General features: G+C 39.5%; 1 protein-coding gene across 1 annotated transcript in view; it reads left to right on the forward strand.

The window, feature by feature from the left end:
* Positions 1-109: 109 nt before the first annotated feature.
* Positions 110-25,253, forward strand: part of LOC109999891 (titin homolog) — a 30,528-nt gene continuing 5,384 nt past the window's right edge. Inside the window, exons 1-36 of the mRNA XM_065953712.1 lie at positions 110-198; positions 3,592-3,632; positions 3,764-3,790; positions 3,885-3,944; positions 4,075-4,128; positions 5,022-5,102; positions 5,495-5,560; positions 6,681-6,758; positions 7,561-7,611; positions 8,082-8,186; positions 10,231-10,302; positions 10,396-10,464; positions 10,732-10,791; positions 10,897-10,956; positions 12,451-12,516; positions 12,678-12,740; positions 13,064-13,129; positions 13,538-13,642; positions 14,002-14,073; positions 14,167-14,235; positions 14,502-14,561; positions 14,667-14,726; positions 14,862-14,927; positions 18,135-18,197; positions 18,521-18,586; positions 19,324-19,395; positions 19,482-19,541; positions 20,029-20,100; positions 20,188-20,259; positions 20,350-20,433; positions 20,956-21,000; positions 21,599-21,661; positions 21,763-21,819; positions 22,206-22,277; positions 22,735-22,788; positions 24,313-24,375. Of these exons, the coding sequence (XP_065809784.1) occupies positions 3,597-3,632; positions 3,764-3,790; positions 3,885-3,944; positions 4,075-4,128; positions 5,022-5,102; positions 5,495-5,560; positions 6,681-6,758; positions 7,561-7,611; positions 8,082-8,186; positions 10,231-10,302; positions 10,396-10,464; positions 10,732-10,791; positions 10,897-10,956; positions 12,451-12,516; positions 12,678-12,740; positions 13,064-13,129; positions 13,538-13,642; positions 14,002-14,073; positions 14,167-14,235; positions 14,502-14,561; positions 14,667-14,726; positions 14,862-14,927; positions 18,135-18,197; positions 18,521-18,586; positions 19,324-19,395; positions 19,482-19,541; positions 20,029-20,100; positions 20,188-20,259; positions 20,350-20,433; positions 20,956-21,000; positions 21,599-21,661; positions 21,763-21,819; positions 22,206-22,277; positions 22,735-22,788; positions 24,313-24,375 (2,289 nt within the window). The 5' untranslated portion in view covers positions 110-198; positions 3,592-3,596. The remainder of the gene's footprint in view (positions 199-3,591; positions 3,633-3,763; positions 3,791-3,884; positions 3,945-4,074; positions 4,129-5,021; positions 5,103-5,494; positions 5,561-6,680; positions 6,759-7,560; positions 7,612-8,081; positions 8,187-10,230; positions 10,303-10,395; positions 10,465-10,731; positions 10,792-10,896; positions 10,957-12,450; positions 12,517-12,677; positions 12,741-13,063; positions 13,130-13,537; positions 13,643-14,001; positions 14,074-14,166; positions 14,236-14,501; positions 14,562-14,666; positions 14,727-14,861; positions 14,928-18,134; positions 18,198-18,520; positions 18,587-19,323; positions 19,396-19,481; positions 19,542-20,028; positions 20,101-20,187; positions 20,260-20,349; positions 20,434-20,955; positions 21,001-21,598; positions 21,662-21,762; positions 21,820-22,205; positions 22,278-22,734; positions 22,789-24,312; positions 24,376-25,253) is intronic.

Consider the following 25,253-nt stretch of genomic DNA (forward strand, 5'->3'; position numbering starts at 1 on the left):
ACAAAAACTCTGATTTCGGGGCTTTCTTCGGAGCTCTTGAACGCATCGTGCGTGACAGATGTTGTTGAGCGGGTGTGGTGAAGTTAAACTCCTGGGAATGTCGTGTCCGTGAAGGAGCCGAGTGTCTACTTCTCAGGTTAGATGTGTTTTTCTATAAAACTGGATTTAAAGTTCCTCAGCCGCGTCTTCAAATCTTCGGTATGTAAAAAGTCTGACATCAACGCGTCTCCGTTTCAGAGCTTCAGACGTTTTACTGTTTTTAATTTACCTCCGTTTAAATGAGGACTCTTTCAAATTGTCACTGTGAGCTCAAGGCGGAAATTCATTGGATACAAGTTTATCAGAGCAGACTTAAGTTATAGTTTTCGGAAATGTGTACCGTAGTCCTACTTCTCCAAATACTTCATACAGTGGCTGATGTTACTGTGTAGTTCCTGTATTAAAACTTCTGTCAGGCTAATTGAGGGTTCAAATGAGCTACTTTTAAAGGTGGCCTTTCTTCACCTGTGAGGTGCTTGTTCTTCTTAATTGCCTTCCTTTTTTGCTTCCGTTTTTAGTTTCTTTGTAATTGCCTGCTAAATTGTATTATGTAGCCTAGAGGTGAAATGTGGTAAAATGAAAGGCTACAGAGTGATGCTGATAATGCAGTTTTTTAATGCAGAGATTTGATCAGGTGTCTGATATTCAGGGCTTTAACTTTTTTTTTTTTTTTTAGTTCATTATTTAAAAAAAATAAGCTTAGAAAAAGTCATGGATTAAATATAAATGTATTTCTCAGAATTAATCAGGACATATTTCAACATCTAAACCAATAATTTTCAACTTGTGGGTCTGGACCCAAAAGTGGGTCGTGAAGTGATTTTTAGTGGGTTGTTGTGTCAAAGATGTGGCAAAAGGTCTATGCTGAGCTTTTATTTGAAAGAACATGTGTTGTAGGGTTGATTACTGAATTCCCTCCTGGGATTAATAAAGTATTTCTGATAATGATTTATACTTACTTAGCAGGTTGGAGGCCGTGATGCACCGTGACGCTGGTCATCTGCCACTAAACGACAAGAGCAGAAGGGAAAATAACACAGGGCTGCATAATGTTTCATTAAATACATTTTAATGGGTGAAAAATTCTAGAAATTTGGGTCATGAATTGCCATTTAGGATGTGTCGGCAGGTAACTGGTAAATGAACTCGAGCTTGTAAAGCGCTTTTCAGGCCTCTGACTACTCAAAGAGTTTTTACACTGCAGGTAACACGAACACATTGACACACTGATGGTAGAGGCTGCTGTGTAAAGTGACCGTCAGAGGTAACTAATCCATTCATACACACTCACACGCCACTGATGTAACATCAGGAGCAATTTGGGATTATTTTGGGGTCTTGCCCACCAAGGACACATTGACATAAGGCTGCAGGAGCTGGGGATCGAACCCGTAAAATGATGCATTTGGATGAGTTTAAATCTAAGCAATAATTAAATCATTGTTGATTGCTTTTATTGTGGTTTGTCTTATTATGTTGTTCTCTCAGATAAAGGGGTCTTTGTTATTATGCTGAAGTGAAGGGTCCAAAGTACTGTCTGACCTCTGATGATAAAACAGATCACTTTGATTTACCTGCCACGTTTTAAACAGATTTAGTTTGAGTAAGTTTGCATGATTGCTCACTCTGAGTTGTCGTAAAGAAGAGACAGTAAATAAATCTGAGCCCCTGAGTGGGTCAATAAAAGGTCAACAGGGTCACTAATTGCCCAATAGAGACTGAGATAAGTGGGTGACTCAGATTTCCTGAAGGAGGGTTATTCGGACTGAATAAACATAGAAGTAAACGTGCTCTGTCTGCTTGTAAAATACAGTCATGGGAAGAATGGAGAACATGTTGAACCAGTATTTAAAACAAGACATGACACTTCCACTTGAAAAAAGAAGAAGAAGGTTTTCATTATTTTATAAAACAAAAAAAAAAAGCAATTCTTTATTCTATCACCAAAGTCGCTGAAGATGATTCTACAATCCTTCAATTCATACAGACACCGGGGAGTAAGAACAACACAAGCGAGGATCTAGAGAGGAGGAAACAACTTTCCTCGAGAGTTTCTAATCAGCCTTTAGTAACGTGGATTAAATCACATAAATGGGACCAACTCCCTGCTGTCTCTATAAAGTCAAAGTGGACATGCACACTTCTAGCCTTTAATGAAGGCTCTGGACCTAGACGTGTATTTTCCTGATGTGGTGTGAGTTAAATCTGTGCGCTGAAGCTCTACTCAGATAATACAAACCTGGAGGACGTTGAGTGTGCTGACTTTTCTGTTTCCTTGTAGTCTTTTATCGGCCGTGCACCTGAAGTTTTACTACTGTTTGGGTGTGCTCCTTTTTGCAGTTTTGTAGGTAAATCACACGTTTACTAAATGACATTAATGATGTCTGCGTTCAGACTCTGAGTAACCTTCATTATGTGTTGATTTTAGAAAGGCCCACGTCCAGTCCTCTTATCTCTCTGCTTATCGCTTCATGTAAATGTGTGTTGTATTTATGCAAAACATGTTCTTCTTCCCTTTAACTGTCTAGAGAACTGCCTACTGTGACATTTTGCCGTGGGAAAATGTCTCAACTGCTCGTTCCCTTGGTGCTGTATATCGCTTTGGTGTGATCCAACCCTGTGACAGCATTTAAAAAAAACCCAAAACCTTAAAGAAATAGTTAACATTGTAGCTGACAGTGTGGTTTGCTTCCGTAAGTCAAAAAGAGGCAACAGTTTTAATTTGGCTCACTTTCTTAACTGGTTTTAAAAAACTCCTCACAGTATGCAGGATTGCAGAATAACAGAGCGCTGGTTTTAAACTCCTCAGAGCTGCAGGAAATTGTGGCTTGAAGTCATGGAGCTCACAGGGGAGGATCTTGTAAAATGAAAGAAACGAGCTTTAAATCCCTTCAATAAAAGATGCTCTCTCTCTCCTCTGTGCTATTGATTCTGTATGATGGTGAGGATGGAAAAGAAGACAACGTTAAATACCTTGGAGTGTTAACGTCCTCTAGGCATCTTAAGACATGTTGGGGGCGGCGGATAACATAGCAGTAATGAGCTATGTTAGGGTATATATCATCATATCCCTAAAATGTCTATTAAATTGATTTGAAAGACACACCATCCTTTGTTGTGAGATTCTCATATTAGGTTGTTTTTTGTTTATTTTTTACCTTAAACTTCAGGATAATTTGCTGGAAAACTTTCAGAGTTATTTTTAAGACCTGGAAGATGATGTGCAACTCATTTCATGTCTTTTAAAAAAACTATAAACTTCAAAGATTTCTTGTATAAAAGCAGTTTTTTTTTTTACTCACTACATAAACTGACTGTAAGTAGTAAATGTTTGGTACACATCCCCATGCCTATGTGGAATGCAAAGGTAAATTACAAACACCTGTGCTCCTCCTGTTCTGGCACGTTAAAAGGTATGCAGAAAAGAGTGTGAAGGGGTTTTTCACTTTTTTCTCATGAGGCCCAGTGGACATCAAGAAAGGGATTTAAAGTGAACCATGTGACCCTTCAATCAGCCTGTTTGAACTGAATCTCTCTGTGTCACTGTTACAGGCAGGATGGAGATGATGAAGCCAGAAGTCAAAAAGAAACCGGTAAGAAAATGTTGCTCTAATGCTCGAGTGTATTTTAAAAAACAAACATCAAACTCAAAGTGTGACCTCCTCTTTCATACATGACATACACACTCAGATCTCACAATGCTCCTTACTTTATCTTCCCACAGCCCAAAACTCTGCCAAAACCGTCTGAGGTAATGACACCTAAATACAAACCTTTAGTTATGAAGCTGTTAGCAGGTTCTCCTCTGATTTTCATTTAGGATCGCTACGTCTTTATCTTTCCAGTTTAAGAGAAATGACGCAGAGAGACCGACTCCTCAGGTGCCTCAGCGACCGGCAGATGACGTAAGACGAGCATCTTTTAACTTCTGGTTTTCATATGCGGATCTCTGCTTCCTGTACTGTGACAACATTTAAAAATAAACACTTGATAAGGTCACGAAATCAGGAATAATTTGTCTTTTTCTCTGTGCAGGAGCTGAGTCACACACAATACAGGGTGAAAAATGCAGCAAAAGCGTATAATGAGGTAAGCAACGCAAGGTAACGTGTAACTATGGCGATGGTGAGGTGGGCGAGGGATCATAGGTGTCATGCATTTTTTTTTTCCATTTACCTCCATTCACTCTCAGACCCATTTGACTGTGAGGTTTCATACAAGGTCAATGCAAAATCATAGATAGATGCAAATTCATGTTGTGTGACGGGAATATCACCCACAGCGAAATAAAACAATGAGGTACGCAAGTTCTCTACAGTCACCTCTTTGACAGAACAGTTTTAATTTGGATGTGACTGACATCACATCAAAGATTAACGTGACAATTTATACACAATACATGCATACAATATAAAACATACAATACATATGTGAGTTCAGTGATATATATGTATTTATACTGAAACACACTCATTACTATGATATTGATATTATAATAAATTCTGCCTATCATCGCCTTTACACATATTTTAGGCGGCAGTAGCTCAGTCTGTTGGGTTGGGATCCGGAGGGTCGCCGGTTCAAGTCCTGGTGCAGACCAAGTCTAGAAATTAGTCTGGTAGCTGGAGCGTTTGCCAGTTCACTTCCTGAGCAGTGCCAAGGTGCCCTTGAGCTAGGCAGCACCATCCCCCCCCCACCCCCCGCCCATCAGCTCAGGAGCATTCGCTATGGGCAGTCCACCCAAGCCTCCCTCTGATATCTTTCCATCAGTGCATGGAGGTGCACCTGTTTCCTGTTTGTGCATGTGTGTGTGTGTGTGTGTGTGTGTCAGCCTACAGTATCTGTGTGTAGCATGTTCAACAACAGAGTGTACATTTTAATTTCCCCTCACGGGATTAATGAGGTTTATCTTCTTCTTATTACTTCACATTTTCTAAATATCACTTAACATGTCTTTTCATTGTTCCTCCTGTTTTTGTCAGGCAAATGGAAACCTGACACAAAGAGAGACAAGAGAGAAGCAGTCTGAAACGCCCGAGGTTCCACCCAGACCCGCAGAAAATGTACAGTACACCCTGATAACATTCAAAATCAGCAATCAGCATCCAGCAGTGCAGTCAGACCTTTCTAACAGGAAATGTTTCAAATGATTGAGTTTTGTGTCAACGTGTGTGTTTGCTTCTCGTCAATAGAGTCTTGTTTCTGAAAAAGGAGATGACTCTTTCACCTTTTTAGTCTGTGTGAAGTATGAGAACAGTTTACTGTAAAGACTCACTCAGAGCTACACCAGGTGTCGTGTTTCTGTCCTGTTCATAAAATCTTTCTTATGTTTTTCTCAGACTTAGAGGTTCAGTATTTCTGCTTTTTAGAGCTTATACCTGCCAACTAGGACCTCCTTTATAAATATTGAATGAAATATCTTCCATCGTATTAACATCTGCTTTGTTGTTTGTAGAGAAATCAGAACGCCCTGTCTGGACTGTTTAAGAGGAGCCAAAAAGAGAGGCCACCTTCATTCACTGTAAGCATCACAGCTGCATCAAAAGAATGAAAGTCTGACTCGTTTCTATTTGAGTGTTTGGGATATTTTATACAGGGCACACTTTTTACTCCTCAGCAGGTATTCGTTGGTCCTTTTGATTTGCATGGCGTTGCCCAAATATAAAAAAACTAAACATGTGACAAAAAAAAAAGTATATGATGAAGCAGAGCCATGTTTTTTAGGTTCAGGGATGTATTTATTATCCCTGGGAGAGGGCGTTTTGTTTTGCAGTCTGCAGAACATCATTTATTCATCCAACCTAGCAAGCAACATAAAAAAGACACTAAGAAGTAAAAGTAGGGCATGCACCCCGGTTATGGCGGCAGTAGTTCTCCAAGCGGACAGCCCGGGTTAGAATCTGACCTGTGGCTCCTCTCCCACATGTCATTCCCTGCTCTCTCTCTCTCCCTGATTTCCGACTCCCTTCACTGCCTTTTCTATACAATATAGACTAAAAAAGGCTAAAAATAAACCTAAAAACAATTCAAATGGACATATATACATGAGTTTAAAAAGGATAAAAAGCAAAAACAACCAGTCATTTATAAAGACAATAGCAGCAGGGACAAATTAGTTACTTAGTCTCCTTATCCTGTATGCTGGCAGACTGAATCTGGACGGAAGCAGCGAAAAATCTTTAAAACAAAGGATAACTGTCTTCTTTTAAGTCCTTATTTTAAGTCCTTATTTGGTACAGGAGTGTAAGGTCACTAAGGGTCAGCAAGTGTATAAATTAAAATGTATAAATGTCAATAAAAGTAAACTGTACATAAGAAATGTAAAATGTTCTTGCAAACTTTTTTAAAAACTGATGTTGCCTGAGTTGAACAGGTTCCTAGAGGAGACAGGTCTGTGTGTGTGTGTGTGTGGGTGTGTATACTTATTATGTAGATACAGAAGGTGTGTCAGCATGTGTCAGCTGCTGGATGATTCATCACAAACTAAATTAAGACTCATTCACACATCAGGATTATAATAAGAAAAGGAACTAAACAAAGTGTCTGGCATATAAAAAGTTGTATATAGAGCAGAATCTGGTTTTAGTTTAAGGTCTTGAATCAGCACTTGTTGAGTCTTGGTTTGCTTTTTCTTTCCTCAGACATACGTGACCCACGACTTGGACAAAGAGGAAAAAACTGATGATGCCCCGCCTAAGCAGGCTCCGGCCAGCAAACAGGTTTGTGTGTTTTTTTTATTTTTTTTTACTGTTTTTTAAACTGTTTTCAGATCATAATACTTGATGTTTTTGTCATTAATTTATCTCCTCACAAACATGTACAGTATGTTACATTGAACTGCTGTATATGTTTAAAGCTGAGTGTGTTCTCAAGACACTACAAGGATGAGTATTTTTTTTTACTTTGAAGAAACACTTAATTTCTTAGTTTTTTTCCGAAAGAATCCAACTCTAAATCACCAAATAGATTTTTTCTCAGGTTCAGGTTACTTTATTTGAACCCGCTGGTGGCAGGGAGAGTCACATGTACTTATTAAAACACATTAAAACACATAAAACATACAAAGTGCACATGCATGGTACACCAATAGAAATGAGCCGAAGTGCGCGGATTCCAATCGTACAATTTGATAAACAAGTTTAATTGTAAAATATACGAAGACTAGAATATTAAAATAGATAATAAATAAATGAACCATTAGGAAGCATGACACCAGCTTCACAGCCTGTTATCTCTGTCCACCCATTCATGAAGTTACAACAACCACATCGAGCAGCAGAGAGAAGAAACAGAAGAAGAGAAAAACAAAAACAATCTCTATCTCAGAAGAGCGTTCAAAATCGAAAAGTAACTGTAGTTGCCAGTCAAATATAGTTAAGTAATAAGTATAATGTGCCTCATATTCATAAAATAGATATACACAACTAAAGCACAAGAACCCTGTAGTGGTAGTGTACATACTCGTAGTTAGTTAAGTTAATAATAAGCAGCTGGTTTTTGACGTGTGACTGTGATTGACAGGGCGGTCTGAAGGAAATAATGAAAGGGTTACAAATCAAGTCGTCCCCAAAGGTATGAAGAAGTGTTTGGTTTGGTGTTTGTTGCTGGTGGTGGCTTAAGGGCTTTAGATCTCGGTGACATTTTATAAGAATTACTGGGTTAGCTTACTGGCGGGAGCTGTGTTGATGGTGATGGGGGGAAAAATTTGAATGTTTTTTGGGATATTTGTTTTGACTTTTAAAACATCACGTGTCCACCTTTAAATAGATTTTTTTTATTTAACCTGTTGACTAAAGGAGAGGTGTACGGCGGAGTATTAGGGCCACGTTAAGGCCGTGTTATTCTCATAAATGTACGACTTTAATCTCTTAGTCTCTGATTTTTTCACCTTGATGTGGCCCTCATACTCCTTTATCAAGGTCACAGTCAGTCTGAGATAAAAATGTATTATGTTTTCTCTTCTCCAAGCTGTTTGTACAAAGGTAAAAAAAAAAAATCCTTGATCATGATTTTGTGCTGAAGTTTGTTGACTCTTCTTTTAGACCAGCAGAGAGCCGAGTCCGGATCAAAGAGGAGCGGAGGGCCAATCAGAGAAGGACGAGCCTGCAGAGAAAAACAAGCAGGAAAAGAGTTCAGAACCAAAACAGGTATACGAGACTAACGGTGACATTAAAACACTGTCACAGTTATCCACTGCTCTGGTCGTGTTAATAAACCACTTCTGCTTTTGACAAACACTACATTAAGGCAAGGCAAGGCAAGTTTATTTATATAGCACATTTCAACAACAAGGCAATTCAAAGTGCTTCACACAAGACATCAAAAGCATCATGACAGAGGAAAGAAATAAATATTAAAATAGAACATCACTGGAATTATTAAATCTGTTAAACATATGTTCAAATAAAAATAATTCAAATGAAATTAATTCAAATAAATAAAGTAAAAATATAAAAAGAGTTCAAAGTTACAGTGCAGAGTTAAAATGTAAAATCTTATTAAAATTGTTTAATGAAAGGCAGCTGTAAACAGGTGTGTCTTCACCCTCGATTTAAAAGAGCTGAGAGTTTCAGCAGACCTGCAGTTTTCTGGGAGTTTGTTCCAGATATAAGGAGTATAGAAACTGAACGCTGCTTCTCCATGTTTGGTTCTGAATCTGGGGACAGAGAGCAGATCTGTCCCAGACGACCTGAGCGGTCTGGATGGTTCGTAATTAATCAGGAGGTCACTAATGTATTTTGGCCCTAAAACTTTAAGAACTTTATAAACCAGCAGGAGGATTTTAAAGTCTATTCTCTGACAGACTGGGAGCCAGTGTAAAGACCTCAGAACTGGACTGATGTGATCCATTTTCTTGGTTTTGGTGAGGACTCTAGCAGCAGCGTTCTGGATCAGCTGCAGTTGTCTGACTGATTTTTTAGGCAGACCTGTAAAGACACTGTTACAGTAAGTTTTTCCAGGTCCTGCTGGGACATAAGTCCTCTGATTCTTGATATGTTCTTCAGGTGATAGTAGGCTGACTTTGTAATTGTCTTAATGTGGCTTTTAAAATTGAGGTCTGAGTCCATCACTCCGCCCAGATTTCTTGCCTGGTCTGTGGTTTTAAGTCTTACTGACTGAAGCTGCGTGCTGACTCTTAGTCACTCCTCCTTTGCTCCAAAAACAACAACCTCAGTTTTGTCTTTGTTTAGTGGGAGAACATTTTTGCACATCCACTCATGGATTTGCTCTATGCATTTACCCAGTGCTTTTATGGGACCATGGTTGCCTGGCGACATTGTAATATATATTTGTGTGTCGTCTGCGTAGTTATGATAACTTATTTTATTGTTTTTTATAATCTGAGCTAGTGGGAGCAAGGTTAAACAGAAGAGGCCCCAGGATGGAACCTTGGGGAACTCCACAAGTAATTTTTGTTTGCTCAGATTTGACGTTACCTATAGACACGAAGAAGTCCCTGTCCTTTAAGTAGGATTCAAACCAGTTTAGTACTGTGCCAGAAACTCCCACCAAGTTTTCCAGTCGGTCGAGTAATATATTGTGGTCGACTGTGTCGAACGCAGCCCTGAGATCAAGTAAAACTAAGACTGAGGTTCTGCCACTGTCAGTGTAACAGATGTCATTAAACTCTTTAACCAGAGCTGTCTCAGTGCTGTGATTTTGTCTAAAACCTGACTGGAAGACATCGAAACAGTCGCTCAATGTCAAGAAGTTATTTCACTGTTGAAAAACAGCTTTTTCGATTATTTTACTTAAAAAAGGAAGATTTGATATATGCCTCTAATTGTTCATTATTGACTTGTCTAGATTGTTCTTTTTTAATAGTGGCTTGATGACTGCTGTTTTCAGGGCCTGTGGGAAGACACCTGAGAGAAGAGACAGGTTTACATGTGAAATGATGCTATTGACACAGGAGGGTTTGTTAGCCTGTCGACAGTAGCAAACAGGGCACGAGCATTATTGATGTGTTACATTAGTGACTGAGGACAACAAAGAGGAAATGTCTAGTAGAGAAGTCCTCACAGAACCAGCGTGTGTATTTCTCTTATTGCACAATGAATCATATTTTAATCACAGAGTAAATAAGTTGTTCATCTGGAGAAGCCACAAAAACCAGTATATGAAAATAAGATACTTGTCCTAAGTTAAATCATTATGTGAGTAACTCTGATATTTAACCCTTCTTGTCAGGATATCGGAGCTCTAATCACTGGAATGTTTCGGAAATCTCCCAAAGAGAGGCCTGCTTCTCCTACTCTGAAGGTCAAATCGACTCTTCTGCTCATTCTTTGAGTCATACATTTTAACTTAGACTTTCCCACTGAGTCTTACTTTTCTTTTTCTTTTCATGGCCAGGTCAGCAAAGCAGACAGTGATGCTGAAGATGCAGAGGAAGGCGAGGAGAAAAGCTCTGAACAATCCAATGTAGGGCTTGTTTTAGTGGCCTGACAGGGTCACAGGGTTCACAGGGTCTTCTTTAGATACATAGAAAATATGTCTGTGTATCTCACAAACAAATTCAGACCTGTTTTTGAGGACTAATGTGTTTATTTAGGAGCTTAATTTGTTCAGAAATCTAGAGGTAGGGTTGTTGTATGTCCTTTGTTGTGTATCTGTATTTGTTTGTTTTTTTACATGCAAATGTTTCAAAAGAATAAAAATAGGGTGTTCTGTCATCTTATCTTCTTACAGGAAAAGGGCAGCTTCTTCTCTGCCATCCTTAAAAAACCTGCCAAATCAACAGACGATAAAGTGAGTAACAGATGATGTTCAAAACTTCATGTTCATGTCTTATCTGGTTCTTGATTTGTCTGCATCTTTTCATTTGGTTTTTAACATTTCGTTTTGGTGTTTCAGGAGCGTCTGAGTGCTCAGAGTGAGCTGTCGGCCAGCAATGACAGTCTGTCTGAAAACAAGGTACACAGCTTCTCTCACATCAGGCTTCATCATCCTTCAGTGTTTCCCATTAATTAACTAAACTTTGGTGGCCCGCCATAGTCTAATCTGTCGCGCCATACTCTAATTTGCCATGCTAGCGTAAGGGAATTATTATCAACTATAATATATATATATATTTTGTAAGTACATTTGAAGTACAGTTTACCTCGTTAAATGTGATGTGTGGCTGGAGTAGCCTACACAGGAATGTGTGATTGTTTTTATGTCCGTTTCCTAAAACGGTCCGTACCTTGTTTACCTCCTGCAGAGTGTTACAACTCACAGCCGCTCGGAGCTTTTCAATCGCTGTGCAGGTTTCGGAGTTTTTAAACACAATCAAAGACGTTTGATCACCCTGTCAGACAAAGCAGACCAAGATATCGAAATTCTAGCTGTATATTCTTTTTGAACCCGCAAAACAAATGAAAGAGCGGAACAAATCCATTTCGCCTGAAGTTTACTTAAAAGTCTAAACATTAGATCAGACCTTTTTTCAAGAGGTTCTCTTCCTCATTATGTCAAAAACGTGCATTTAAAGATGAAGGTGGGTCCGCGGACCACACTTGAGAAGCAGAGAGAGAGAGAGAGAGAGAGAGAGAGAGAGAGAGCGCTATACGGGCGAGCGCTATACGGGCGAGCAAGATTCCGGGAACGTGCCATTGCGCATGTCAGTGGACGGACAAGAAACAAAAAGTTAAATTGATCATTACTCTACAGTTTATATGTTTACCAGTCAAGTATGTGAACTAAATGGCTGACTGCAGTAAACAGAATGATGGCGTCCAAACTGCTCAATGTGCGCTGAGTGGTCCTCGGTCTGTGCGTCTGCACGTCACCCTCCCTGCTTATTAAAAACTATAAAAACCACGTCTGAACGTTTTGATTTTGAAATGTTCTTAAATTGTTTGAGCTGCTGTTAATACTCTAAATATTTATAATACTGAACATTATAATTGATTTATAAAATATGCTTTTGCGCAGCAAATTGTATGATGTCATCAAATAGAAGCATGTTGTGGAGATGTGATCCAAATTTGGACACGATGCTGGAAAGGAGCGATAATCATAACTGAAAGAGGAGTAGGAGCAGTATGCCTGCTTGAGGGTCTCTATGGGCCAAGCCTAAAGCCATTTAACTTCCATTGGCATTGGATTTTATGTTTTGACAATTTATGCGCTAAAAGAGCAAACAATTGTTCGAAGAAGTACAAAGTTTTTGATACATTTAACCTCTTAATTTTGCACAAAATTGATGCATCTAACTTTAAAATGTACAAATTCTTTCTCCCGGGGGTGCATGCCCCCAGACCCCCCTAGAGGGTTTAGTGTCCCCCCCACCATAGTCTCATGAAATCCTGTGGGAAACACTGTCCTTCATAACAGTTTAAACACAAACATGTTGACAGTTCTGTGAAAAAGGCCTGACGTCAAGCAAAAAATAAACGGCTGAGCACAGGCGTACTTTTGTTTCAGGAGAAAGGAGGAATATTCAGCGGGATGTTTAAGAAGAAACCATCAGAAGCTGCTCCAACTGAAGAGGTAACATACCTGTAAACACCTCAAACGTGTACGCTTTATGTGTTCAACTTATGTTCACCATTTTTTTAAATATGTTTTGAAACAAAGCCTTAAAAATGTGTTATAGTCTGTTTAATCCATTCTGCTTGTTGATCACAATTAACCATTATTTTGTTTTTCAGGACCGAAAGTCTCTACATGATGATCTGTCAGGCAGTAGCGATAATCTGTCTGAGAACTCCAAGGTGAGCTCAGAGCTACATCAGGATTTCAACACTCATGTTGTGAACGAAGAACAAGTATTATAATTCTTTGTGTGACTTTATCCACACAAACTTTACCTGATGAGTAACCTCCACACATCATTATCAGTCTCAATGTTAGAAATAAACTTGATGACTTTAATCCAGAACAATTTAGATTCCCAGTTTTTAAGAGTCCAAAAATACAAAAAGTCCTTCTCACTCTGAACCAATCCGGATGTTTGAATTTTGACTCTTGATCCTCTTTATTTCTTGATTTTTTGATTGTGTTCACTCGAAAGAATAAAAACAAAATTGTGTTTCAGGAGAAAAAAGGAGGCCTGGGTGGCATCTTCAAAAGATCAGCCAGCATTGACAACCTGTTTGACGAGGTCAGTGTCGACTCTGTACACGCTCACAGAAACTTGCTTCCCACAGTGCAACAGTTTGAGATGCATGATGTCATCATGTGATGATGATGCTACTTTGACAAACCCAGGTGTAACATACACACTGATTATACGGTCTGTTCTTCTAGACACTATGAATAGATTTCGGAGTATTAGGGCCACGTTAAGGCCGTGTTATTCTCATAAATGTACGACTTTAATCTCTTAGTCTTTGATTTTTCCCCTTGATGTGGCCCTCATACTCCTTTATCAAGATCACAGTCAGTCTGAGATAAAAAAAAAAAAAAAGCTGTGTTTAATTTGTTTCTTCTCCAAGCTGTTTGTACAAAGGTAAAAAAAAAAAATCCTTGATCATGATTTTGTGCTGAAGTTTGTTGACTCTTCTTTTAGACCAGCAGAGAACCGAATCCGGATCAAAGTGGGGCGGAGGGCCGATCAGAGAAGGACGAGCCTGCGGAGAAAAACAAGCAGGAAAAGAGTTCAGAACCAAAACAGGTATACGAGAATGACGGTGACATTAAAACACTGTCACAGTTATCCACTGCTCTGGTCGTGTTAATAAACCACTTCTGCTTTTGACAAACACTACATTACTGATGTGTTACATTAGTGACTGAGGACAACAAAGAAGAAATGTCTCTGTCTCTAAATATAAAGTAGAGAAGTCCTCACAGAACCAGCGTGTGTATTTCTCTTATTGCTCGATTAATCATATTTTAATCACAGAGTAAATAACTCTATAAAAATAAGTTGTTCATCTGGGGAAGCCACAAAAACCAGTATATGAAAATAAGATACTTGTCCTAAGTTAAGTCATTATGTGAGTAACTCTGATATTTAACCCTTCTTGTCAGGATATCGGAGCTCTAATCACTGGAATGTTTCGGAAATCTCCCAAAGAGAGGCCTGCTTCTCCTACTCTGAAGGTCAAATCGACTCTTCTGCTCATTCTTTGAGTCATACATTTTAACTTAGACTTTCCCACTGAGTCTTACTTTTCTTTTTCTTCTCATGGCCAGGTCAGCAAAGCAGACAGTGATGCTGAAGATGCAGAGGAAGACGAGGAGAAAAGCTCTGAACAATCAAATGTAGGGCTTGTTTTAGTGGCCTGACAGGGTCACAGGGTTCACAGGGTCTTCTTTAGATACATAGAAAATATGTCTGTGTATCTCACAAACAAATTCAGACCTGTTTTTGAGGACTAATGTGTTTATTTAGGATTTAATTTGTTCAGAAATCTAGAGGTAGGGTTGTTGTATGTCCTTTGTTGTGTATCTATATATATTTTTTTTTTTTCATGCAAATGTTTCAAAAGAATAAAAATAGGGTGTTCTGTCATCTTATCTTCTTACAGGAAAAGGGCAGCTTCTTCTCTGCCATCCTTAAAAAACCTGCCAAATCAACAGATGATAAAGTGAGTAACAGATGATGTTCAAAACTTCATGTTCATGTCTTATCTGGTTCTTGATTTTTCTGCATCTTTTCACTTGGTTTTTAACATTTCATTTTGGTGTTTCAGGAGCGTCTGAGTGCTCAGAGTGAGCTGTCGGCCAGCAATGACAGTCTGTCTGAAAACAAGGTACACAGCTTCTCTCACATCAGGCTTCATCAGCCTTCATAACCGTTTAAACACAAACATATTGACAGTCCTGTGAAAAAGGCCTGACGTCAAGCAAAAAATAAGCGGCTGAGCACAGGCGTACTTTTGTTTCAGGACAAAGGAGGAATATTCAGTGGGATGTTTAAGAAGAAACCATCAGAAGCTGCTCCAGCTGAAGAGGTAACATACCTGTAAACACCTCAATGGTGTACGCTTTGTGTTCAACTTCAATCAATCAATCAATTTTTATTCGTATAGCGTCAACTCAAAACAAGTGTTATCTCGAGACACTTTACAAAAAGCAGGTTGTTCTGGCAGGCCGTCAACTGGTAGGCCGTCAACCAATGATTTCGAGGAGCTTAAGAGAGCTCAAGAGCTCTCAGTAAAGTAGGTGGTTAGTGACTGAGATTTACAGATAGATACATGCAGTAATATGATGTACTATATATGCACACAGAGAGAGAGAGAGAGAGAGAGAGAGAGAGAGGAGCTCAAGGTGCCAGTTCCCCCGGTAGTCTAAGCCTATAGCAGCATAACTAACAGCTGGTCTACACCAGCACCAGCCCTAACTATAAGATTTATCAAAAAGGAAAGTTTTAAGTCTATTCTTAAAAATACAGACTGTGTCTGCCTCCCGGACCCCGGCTGGAAGACGATTCCAGAGGAGAGGAGCCCGATAACTGAAGGCTTTACCTCCCATAGTACACTTTGAGACTGTAGGTACCACTAGTAGGCCTGCATTCTGGGACCGTAATGTTCTCGAGGGGCAGTACGGCACTAGTAGCTCCTTATGATAAGATGGTGCCTGGCCATTTAGAGCTTTGTACGTGAGAAGAAGGATCTTGAATTCTATTCTAGACTGTATAGGGAGCCAGTGCAGAGAAGCCAACACAGGAGTAATGTGGTCCCTTTTCCTGGTTCTGGTCAGTACACGAGCTGCAGCGTTCTGGACTAGTTGACGAGTCTTTCGAGACTTACCAGAGCACCCTGACAAAAGAGAATTACAATAATCCAATCTGGAGGTAACAAATGCATGAACTAGTTTTTCTGCATCATTTTGCGACAGGATATTCCTGATCTTGGATATATTACGAAGGTGAAAATAGGCTGTTCTTGAAATTTGCCTGATGTGAGAGCTAAAGGACATATGTTGATCAAATAGAACTCCTAGATTCCTGACAGTGGTGCTAGATGCCAGGCTGATGTCATTAAGGACAGTCAAATCACTAGAAAAAGTCTCTCTGAGGTTTTTAGGGCCTAGCACAATAATTTCAGTCTTGTCTGAGTCAAGTAGCAAAAAATGTCTGGTCATCCAGGTCCTAACGTCCTTAAGGCACGTTTCAAGCTTACATAACTGACTGGTGCCATCAGGCTTAATTGATACATAAAGCTGAGTATCATCTGCATAACAATGAACATTTATGGAGTGTTTCCTCATAATATTTCCCAGAGGAAGCATATATAATGTAAAGAGAATTGGTCCAAGCACTGAACCTTGTGGCACTCCATGGCTAACTTTGGTGTGCATAGAGGACTTATCATTAACATGTACAAACTGAGATCGGTCTGCTAAGTAGGATTCAACTTAAAGCAGTCCAATTTTACAATTCCAAGTAAATGTTCTAGTCTGTATATTAGGATCTGATGGTCAATAGTGTCAAAAGCAGCACTAAGATCTAACAAGACGAGCAGAGAGAGAAGTCCCCTGTTTGAAGCTAGAAGTAGATCGTTTGTAACTCCAACTAGTGCAGTCTCAGTGCTATGGTGGACTCTAAATCCTGACTGAAACTTCTCAAATAAACTGTTGTCATGGAGAAAATCACACAGCTGATGAGTTACCACTTTCTCCAGGATCTTTGAGATAAAAGGAAGGTTGGATATAGGCCTATAGTTAGCCAGAGTTCCTGAATCTAGAGTAGGTTTTTTGAGTAGAGGTTTGATTACCGCTACTTTAAATGACTGTGGTACATATTGCCAGTAAAGACATATTGATCATATCTAATATAGAGTTGCTAACTAAGGGAAAGACTTCCTTAAACAGCTTGGTTGGGATTGGGTCTAAAAGACAGGCTGACAGTTTTGAGGCAGAAATAATTGAATTTAGCTCTGAAAGGTCGATTGGAGAAAAACAGTCTAGACTAATATCTGGTCCTGGAACTGTCTCTGCTGTATCAGACGTATCTGCACCAGGTAAGGGCAGGAGGTTACTAATTTTGTCTCTGATGTCTCGAATTTTGTTGTTGAAAAAGCTCAGGAAATCATTACTGCTGAGGGCTAGAGGAATACAAGGCTCAATGGAGCTATGACTCTCTGTCAGCCTGGCTACAGTGCTGAAAAGGTATCTAGGATTGCTTTTGTTTTCCTCGATTAGAGAGGAGTAGTAGGCAGCTCGAACGTGACGTAGAGCCTTCATATATTTTCTATGACTATCCTGCCAGAATAAACGAGATTCTACCGTTTTGGTCGAGCGCCATATTCTTTCAAAATTTTGTGACGATTGTTTTAGAGTACGGGTTTCTGAGTTGAGCCATGGAGCTATTCTCTGCCGTTTGATAACCTTCTGTTTTAGGGGAGCAATCGAATCAAGAGTAACTCTCAGCGAATCCACTGCACTATCAACAAACTGATCTAGCTGGCTGAGAGGAACTAAAGCTATCATAAGAGTTTCCAACTGGGTTGAAACATGGTACTGAATCAAAAGCAGCTGAAATAGCTTCCTTAAATCTAGCCACAGCACTATCCGACAAACTTCTAGAGAGCACATTTTTATTAAGCAGAGATAATTCTGGTAGGACAAAGTCGAAAGTAATAAGGAAATGGTCTGATAGAAGAGGATGTTCTTGGAAAACTGTAAGGTTTTGGATTTCAATGCCATAAGCTAAAACAAGATCCAGGGTGTGGTTAAAACGATGAGTAGGTTCGTTTACACCCTGGGTGAAACCAATAGAGTCTAATAATGACATGAAAGCTGTGCTAAGGCTATCATTATCAACATCCACATGGATATTGAAGTCACCTACAACAACTATTCTATCACTGCAAAGGACTACATTTGATAAAAATTCTGCAAATTCAGATAGAAATTCAGACTATGGGCCAGGAGGGCAGTAAACTACAACAACTAGAACTGGCTGAAAGGTTCTTGAGACTGGATGTGAAAGACTAAAAACGAGGCTTTCAAAAGAAGAAAAATTCAGCTTTGGTCGAGGGTTAACTAGAAGAATTAAAAATAGCTGCTACTCCACCACCTCGTCCGGTGTCTCGAGGTATACACTTATGTTCACCATTTTATTTTATATGTTTTGAAACAAAGCCTTAAAAATGTGTTATAGTCTGTTTAATCCATTCTGCTTGTTGATCACAATTAACCATTATTTTGTTTTTCAGGACCGAAAGTCTCTACATGATGATCTGTCAGGCAGTAACGATAATCTGTCTGAGAACTCCAAGGTGAGCTCAGAGCTACATCAGGATTTCAACACTCATGTTATGAACGAAGAACAAGTATTATAATTCTTTGTGTGACTTTATCCACACAAACTTTACCTGATGAGTAACCTCCACACATCATTATCAGTCTCAATGTTAGAAATAAACTTGATGACTTTAATCCAGAACAATTTAGATTCCCAGTTTTTAAGAGTCCAAAAATACAAAAAGTCCTTCTCACTCTGAACCAATCCGGATGTTTGACTTTTGACTCTTGATCCTCTTTATTTTTTGATTTTTTGATTGTGTTCACTCGAAAGAATAAAAACAAAATTGTGTTTCAGGAGAAAAAAGGAGGCCTGGGTGGCATCTTCAAAAGATCAGCCAGCATTGACAACCTGTTTGACGAGGTCAGTGTCGACTCTGTACACGCTCACAGAAACTTGCTTCCCACAGTGCAACAGTTTGAGATGCATGATGTCATCATGTGATGATGATGCTACTTTGACAAACCCAGGTGTAACATACACACTGATTATATAAATACATTTCTGTTTACTTAAATTAACCCAATGCCTGCATGAAATGAAAGAATAAGAAGACTATAAACTATAGGACAAAGTCTGCAATCATGTTTTATTTTCATGTTTATTTGTATAGGGCTGTATGGAGCAAGTAGCCACACACTACAGCATTTATAGCCTAAGCTAATTTGTAATGCCCGTCCAATAGATGGGCCTTTGAAATACATAAAACTCAACAACAGATACAAATAAAACAGAACCAAAGAAGCATGACAATCAAAAAGACTGAACAGTACAGGATACAAACTATTATACAATGAAACAAAGTAAGAGCAAGATCAGACATGACCACAGGAGTCCTCTTTAAGAACTGTTTCACTTTAAAATGACTCCAGTCTAGTTCCAGTTCGAGCTCTGCAGGTAAAGCACTCCACATATTGATCCCCTTTAAGTATTAGGGTCAATTCCGACCCCTCAGGCCTGCTTTGTGCTTTGGCAAACTAAGTGAGAGATTATTGTTTACAAAATGTTCTGAATGTAACTGTATTCATTACTGTATTCCACAAGTCTGGTGTAACTCTTTATCTCTTACTTATAACTCCATTTGTTTTTTCACACAACAGGAGAAGGGCGGGCTGTTTAGCGGACTTCGCAAGAAAACACCCAAAGCGTCTGGAGACGATGCAGCAGCAGAGGTGAGTGACTCTGTTAGCATCACTGTCTGTTATCCCTGTTACCGTCTTCATCTATTTGTGTTATCTATCTTCTTTTTTTTTTTTAGGATGAGCAGAAGGAGCTGACAGCGAGTACGGACAGTCTGTCTGAAAACGGAAAAACAAAGGTGCCTTTATACCTTTAGATAGGACAGAGATAGAGAGAGAGACTTCCTTTTTTTAAAGGAGGATTTACATGTTGTCAAAATGTGTTAGGGTTAGGCTTACAAGTACGTTTCATAAGTGAGGACAGAAAGTTGAGAAAAAATAAATAATAATTTGCATCTAGTTGCCCTCAAACTGCATGCCATGCCTGCATAACTCAGTGCCCCAGGTGGTCTGGACCAGTCTGGACACACTCCTGGCCTGTGTACATGGGGCACTTGACTAACCACCAGGCTACCAGTGCCCCGAAATTTTGTTTTTTTAACATAAAAATTAATGTTAGCTGTATTGAAAATGGATCAAATCAGTTCACTATATAACATGTCTTTGATTCAGCCAGTTCATTTTCTAGTTAGTGTGACTGTTAACTCTGACACATTACAGGTACTGTTGATGTATTTCTTACTGGCTCTCACACAGGTTATGTCTGTGTTTGATTTCTGTTCTCAGGAGAAAAGTATTTTCAGCGGCATGTTTAAGAAAACTCCAAAAGCAGCAGCAGAGGGGAATACAACAGATGATGTAAAGTAAAACCTTCAGAGATAAAGTTTATAGCTCGTCTGTGTGTCAGTATTGTTAATGTATTAGTTTTCTGATGTTTGTCTTCAGGAGTTAGACCCAGCCGAGGACAACAGGTTATCTGCCAGCTGTGAAAATCTGTTAGAAGCATCAACATCAAAGGTACAAATGTTCTCTGATCATCTTAGCTTCAGCCTGTTTGACGACGTTTAAGTCTTGATTACTGATAACTTATTTATGTGAATGATTCAGGAAAAGTCTGGAGGACTGGGAGGGATCTTCAGAAGGTCTCCAAAACCATCTCCAAAACCATCTCCTCGCTCCATCACTTCTAAGGTATTCCAATGAACTCTGGTTTCGTTTTGAGTGATGCGCACATTGACTGAATTTGGGGTGTTCTGTGTAATCTCATATTTACATGTTTTTAGCTAACTATATATGAGGCAACTCCTGCAAGCTAGTTCAACTCAAGCAGCACTGATTTCACACTCGACATGCCTCATTCTCAACAATCACCTGACAACACCTCCTTCCAATTAGCTCTCTATTAAGCTGCAAGATTCCCCGTCTCTCCCTCTGCTCTTACATCAGCTCTGACCTGCAGCTGTACTGCACTCTAGCTCAGCATCCACCTGCAGGCTCCGACTGGGAGTGTTTAAAATATCATCCCATCACTCCTCAAATATCTGCATGTAAATGAAAACTGTGAGGAGTGATTAAGCCAGAGCCTAAGCGCCAAACAAAAACTATGTTCTGCTGGGAAAAAATATTTTAAACGATAAAAATGTGAGTCGTCTTACTGAAATGTTTCTATATTAAAACTTAACTATGAACAAAATGTTTTTTTTTGTTTTCCAGGATCCTCTCACAGCCAGCTGCGACAGCCTCACAGACACAGCAGAGGTGAGCGCTAATCTCAACCTTAACAACTTATTCAGCATTTTAAAACGAATGGGAAGAGAGCCGGTGCACTTTGAGTGGCATTAGGCTCTTTATTTTTGGCTTGCTTATCGTGCTTGTGGAAACATTGTGGATTACCACCATCGGAAAAAACAGGTTGAAAGTAAAAAAACACAAAATCTTCATCAATAATAATGTTTGACATGGGAAGGATCATGAAGCCTTTGACCATCAGTGAAGGGAGCCTCCCTTTATCTCACTTTGCTGCCTGCAGACATTAAAATTACGTTATTTTGTGCTAAATGTTGCTAAGTGCTACGCTCATGATGGACAAATGTTTGGTCTTTGCAATATAACAGAGTAATATCTCTTACCCGCTCTTTTTGTAAAGTGTCTCGAGATAACATCTGTTATGAATTGGCGTTATACAAATAAAGATTTAATGATACACAAACATTATTTTACAGCTTATTTAGCATCAAACCTCTAAGTACAAATAAGTCACACCGTGTTGAACTTCTTTCCCAACAATCTCACACAAAAAGTTTCAGAAACAGAAACACAACATAATGTTTTCGTTTGTTGTCTCTCTATGTGATAGGGGGATCTCGATGAACTGACAGCAAGTAACGATAATCTATCTGACGCCACAGGAACATCTAAAGTGAGCCCTGCAGTCTATTTTTCATATTGAATTTATCAGCATATTTTCAATTTGTTTGCTTGTTATTTGAATAAACGTTTGTTTCTGATTTTCATTTTCAGGAGAGAAAAGGAGGCTTTGCTGGGAGGTTCAGAAGGAACAAACCCCTGGAACATCAGGTATGATATATAAGAGGCAGCGGGATGCGTTACATTTATGCGCTCGCCTTTGCAAACCAGGCGCTCCTCGCCATCACTCGATCGGGCCTGTCAGCACACGTTTGACTTTTACAGTTTGACTTAGAATATATGTAGAAGTTACCCAGAGGGATGTAGTTTAATGGTAGATTCACTTCCTATCTGTGCTTTCAGGTTTGGCAATGAAGCAGCTGAAGATTATCTAAATATATAAACAGTTCTGATATTCATCAGTTTGTCTTATTTGAGTTTTCTTGCTTGAATGTGGAAGGATTTTTGAATAACTATGTCGGTGAATAGATGCAGTTAAGCTCATACACCTGCTGTATGCCATCATTTCTGCTCTCTGTCTTTCTCTTCATGTGCAGGAAAGTGAGGACTTGGAGGCACCAGCGGAAGGCGGGCTGAGACGCAGGAGAACCATCAAGAAAAAGAGACGAGTGAGTTGTTGTTCAATAAAAACACTGAAGGAGCTGGAGCCAGAACCAAAAGTGAATTTAAACATATTTATCACCAGGAGGTCCATGCAGGTGACCGCATTCTGTATTGGTACATGTCTCAGATGGTACTCAGGTGTAAAGTGTGAAAGGAGCTGATGGAAGAATATTTCTCGTCTGCTTTTCTGGGTTGAGCTCTGACATCAGATGTTGAAGTTCATTTATTTATTTTCTTTTTTTAAGGTTTATTTTTAGGTTTTTATTGCCTTTATTTATTTAGAGACAGGACAGTGAATAGAGAGAGAGAGAGAGAATGGGGAACGACATGCAGGAAAGGACCCACAGGTCGGATTCAAACCCTGGCCGCCCACTTAACGGTCTACAGCCTCCGTACATGGGGATGTACTCACTGATTCTCATAGATTAACTTGTTTTTTAATCTTTATCTTTTTTTTCTCAGGTTACGTCATTCAGAATCAAGAAAACTTCCAAAGTACCCAACCTTGGTACACAGGTACGAACTCTTCAGATTTGAAACTCGATGATGATTCAGATATTTTCACATTTTCACTTTTTTATTCTTGCCTGATTTATTCAAACGCCTTGAGGATCTGTTAACGAAGGTTATTAAACAGGTACAAATGATCTAAAAATAATTATCCTGTTATGCCTCGGATCGAGAGTACGGACCCAAAAGCATGACTCAGGACACAGAGGCACAATCCAAACAGTCTTTAATGTGCGACAACAAAAAATCACAATGCCAGAAGGGCATTGGCAGCCACGAGTAAGCAGGCAGGCCAGAGAACGAAACACTGAGACAGCGAGACACTGAGGCAGAGGTTAGCAACGAGCAACACACGAGAGTAGTGGTGCGTTTGAATTGTCCCTCCTATCTCCTTTCACTATCCACTTTACCTTAACCCCGGAAGCATTTAAGTGGCGGCCATGATAGGAGCCGTTCAAATTCTCTAAAAGTTAAGGAAAGGTGGGTCAATGCTTCCTTTATAACCTCCTTTAGCAGAGGATACACTGGACCATCCTTTAGGAAAGGAGATGAGCGAGTCGCGCATCCGACCGTTCACCAACATTAAAGATGACCGTAAAGGGGCTCAGATGATGTTTTATTCAACGTATTGCATTCACTTATGAATGCTTTGTGCAGTTGTACATTTGTATGCTTAAAACATTATGTGTCAGTTATATCTTACATAAATGTAATAATTAATTTCAAACTTATGTTGATGTTGATTTCTGAGTGGACAGGAAGCTGATGGTTTCACTTTTCTTACTCGTAGCCTGGTAGTCTATATTTCTTTTATTTCAATCCCAACCTCGTGGTGATCAGGATTATTTCACCGGTAAGAAGGCACAGGGGAAAGTTTTTTAGATGCGCTTTTTGTAGTCCATTTTCAGAACATTGTAGTTTCAACACGGCGGACTCACGTCATTAACCTCCGCCGGCCCGTCGCATTTAATGACGTGGCCTAGTGGAAAAATGTGGTGGGATTGTCAGAGCAACGAGATCGCCTTTCCCTAAGAACTTTATGAATTCTCCTAACATCTTTCCTTGACCTCATGACGTTTTCGTGGGGTTAAGGTGAAGAGGATAGTGAAAGGAGATAGGAGGGACAATTCGAACGCACCCTAGTTCACACAGAACTATAATCAGGGATGTGAGCCAAAAACGAGGTTAACACCACAGAGAGATATTGTATACTCAGGCGACGAGTGGTGAAAGGACCGGTGTAGATAAACTGCTGAAGAATGAGGTTGATTGTCTGCACCTAGGGGGGGAAAACCACGCCCACCTGCACTCACACACACAACCATGCACACCTGACCCACAGGGGAGGAGAAACAGAGGGTTGAGACAGACAGAGGAAAACTAACAACAAGCATGAGGAAGGGAGGGGCTGCTAAGGGTGAACCATAACACCATAACACATCCTCTTTATTCACTTTTCATTTGCTGATTTGAAGGTTTAATTATTGATGTGTGATGGAAGTTGATCATTCTGCTACATTTCCTCCTCAGAGTTCAGACAAGATGCCTGCTATCGAGGAGATAGTGGAGATGCAGGACCTGAACTCAGCACAGGTTAGTATGATGAAGGTTTTAAAGTAGAAATGCAGCAGGTAAAAAATATCTGTATTCAAGCAGCAGTGAAATCAACCCAAAAGCAAAAGTCCCTCGTTGGTTCACTTATTGATCTACTCTTCACAGGTAGATCAACTACCTGTAAATAACCTTTGCTGTTCTGTTCATAAAATTGCATCTAGACAAATAAAACGTTGATGTGCATGAGGAAATAAATCAATAATAATACAAAATAATGTATTTGTATGTAAAAAATTCAGTAACACCTGCAGCAGGAAGATCAACTCATTTAACTTTATAAACAATAAAGTTAATCGAGTTGATCCTCATGCTCCATGTGCCTTCTGACCTCTACGGGACTTTCACTCTCCGTGCACTCTGGTGGTTGTGTAAGAAACCCTGACTCATTTCAAACAAGGAACACAATGTTACTTTGAAAAACACATTCACAGTGAATGACAAGCAGACCACGTCAAAGAGCCTTAGAAAGGAATAAGAACTGTATCATTGAAAAGCTAAAAACAAGAAAAACTAATAATAAACACCAGAGCTGTTTCACGGACACATGAGAGAGAGAGAGAGAGAGGGGTTTCAAGCAAAAGGCAATTCATCCTGAGACAAAATATTAGAAGAACATTTGAAGGAACGTTTAGCTCTTCAAATCATCCTGTAAAGAATGGAAAATATCAGAAAGATATTAGACTTTAGTATCACGTTTATCACATAATTGATTATTGTCTCCGGTGAGAACGTGCAAATGAAATCACTCCTGCAGCCCGTGTAAGACAGCAGGTCCTGTGTCCTGTAATGTAGTCACAAGATAACATGCTTTGAGGAGCAGCAGGACAAACTGGTGTACAGCATCATTAAGATGTCTC

Source organism: Labrus bergylta, chromosome 4 (genome assembly GCF_963930695.1).
Source record: "Labrus bergylta chromosome 4, fLabBer1.1, whole genome shotgun sequence".
Taxonomy (NCBI): Eukaryota; Metazoa; Chordata; class Actinopteri; order Labriformes; family Labridae; genus Labrus; species Labrus bergylta.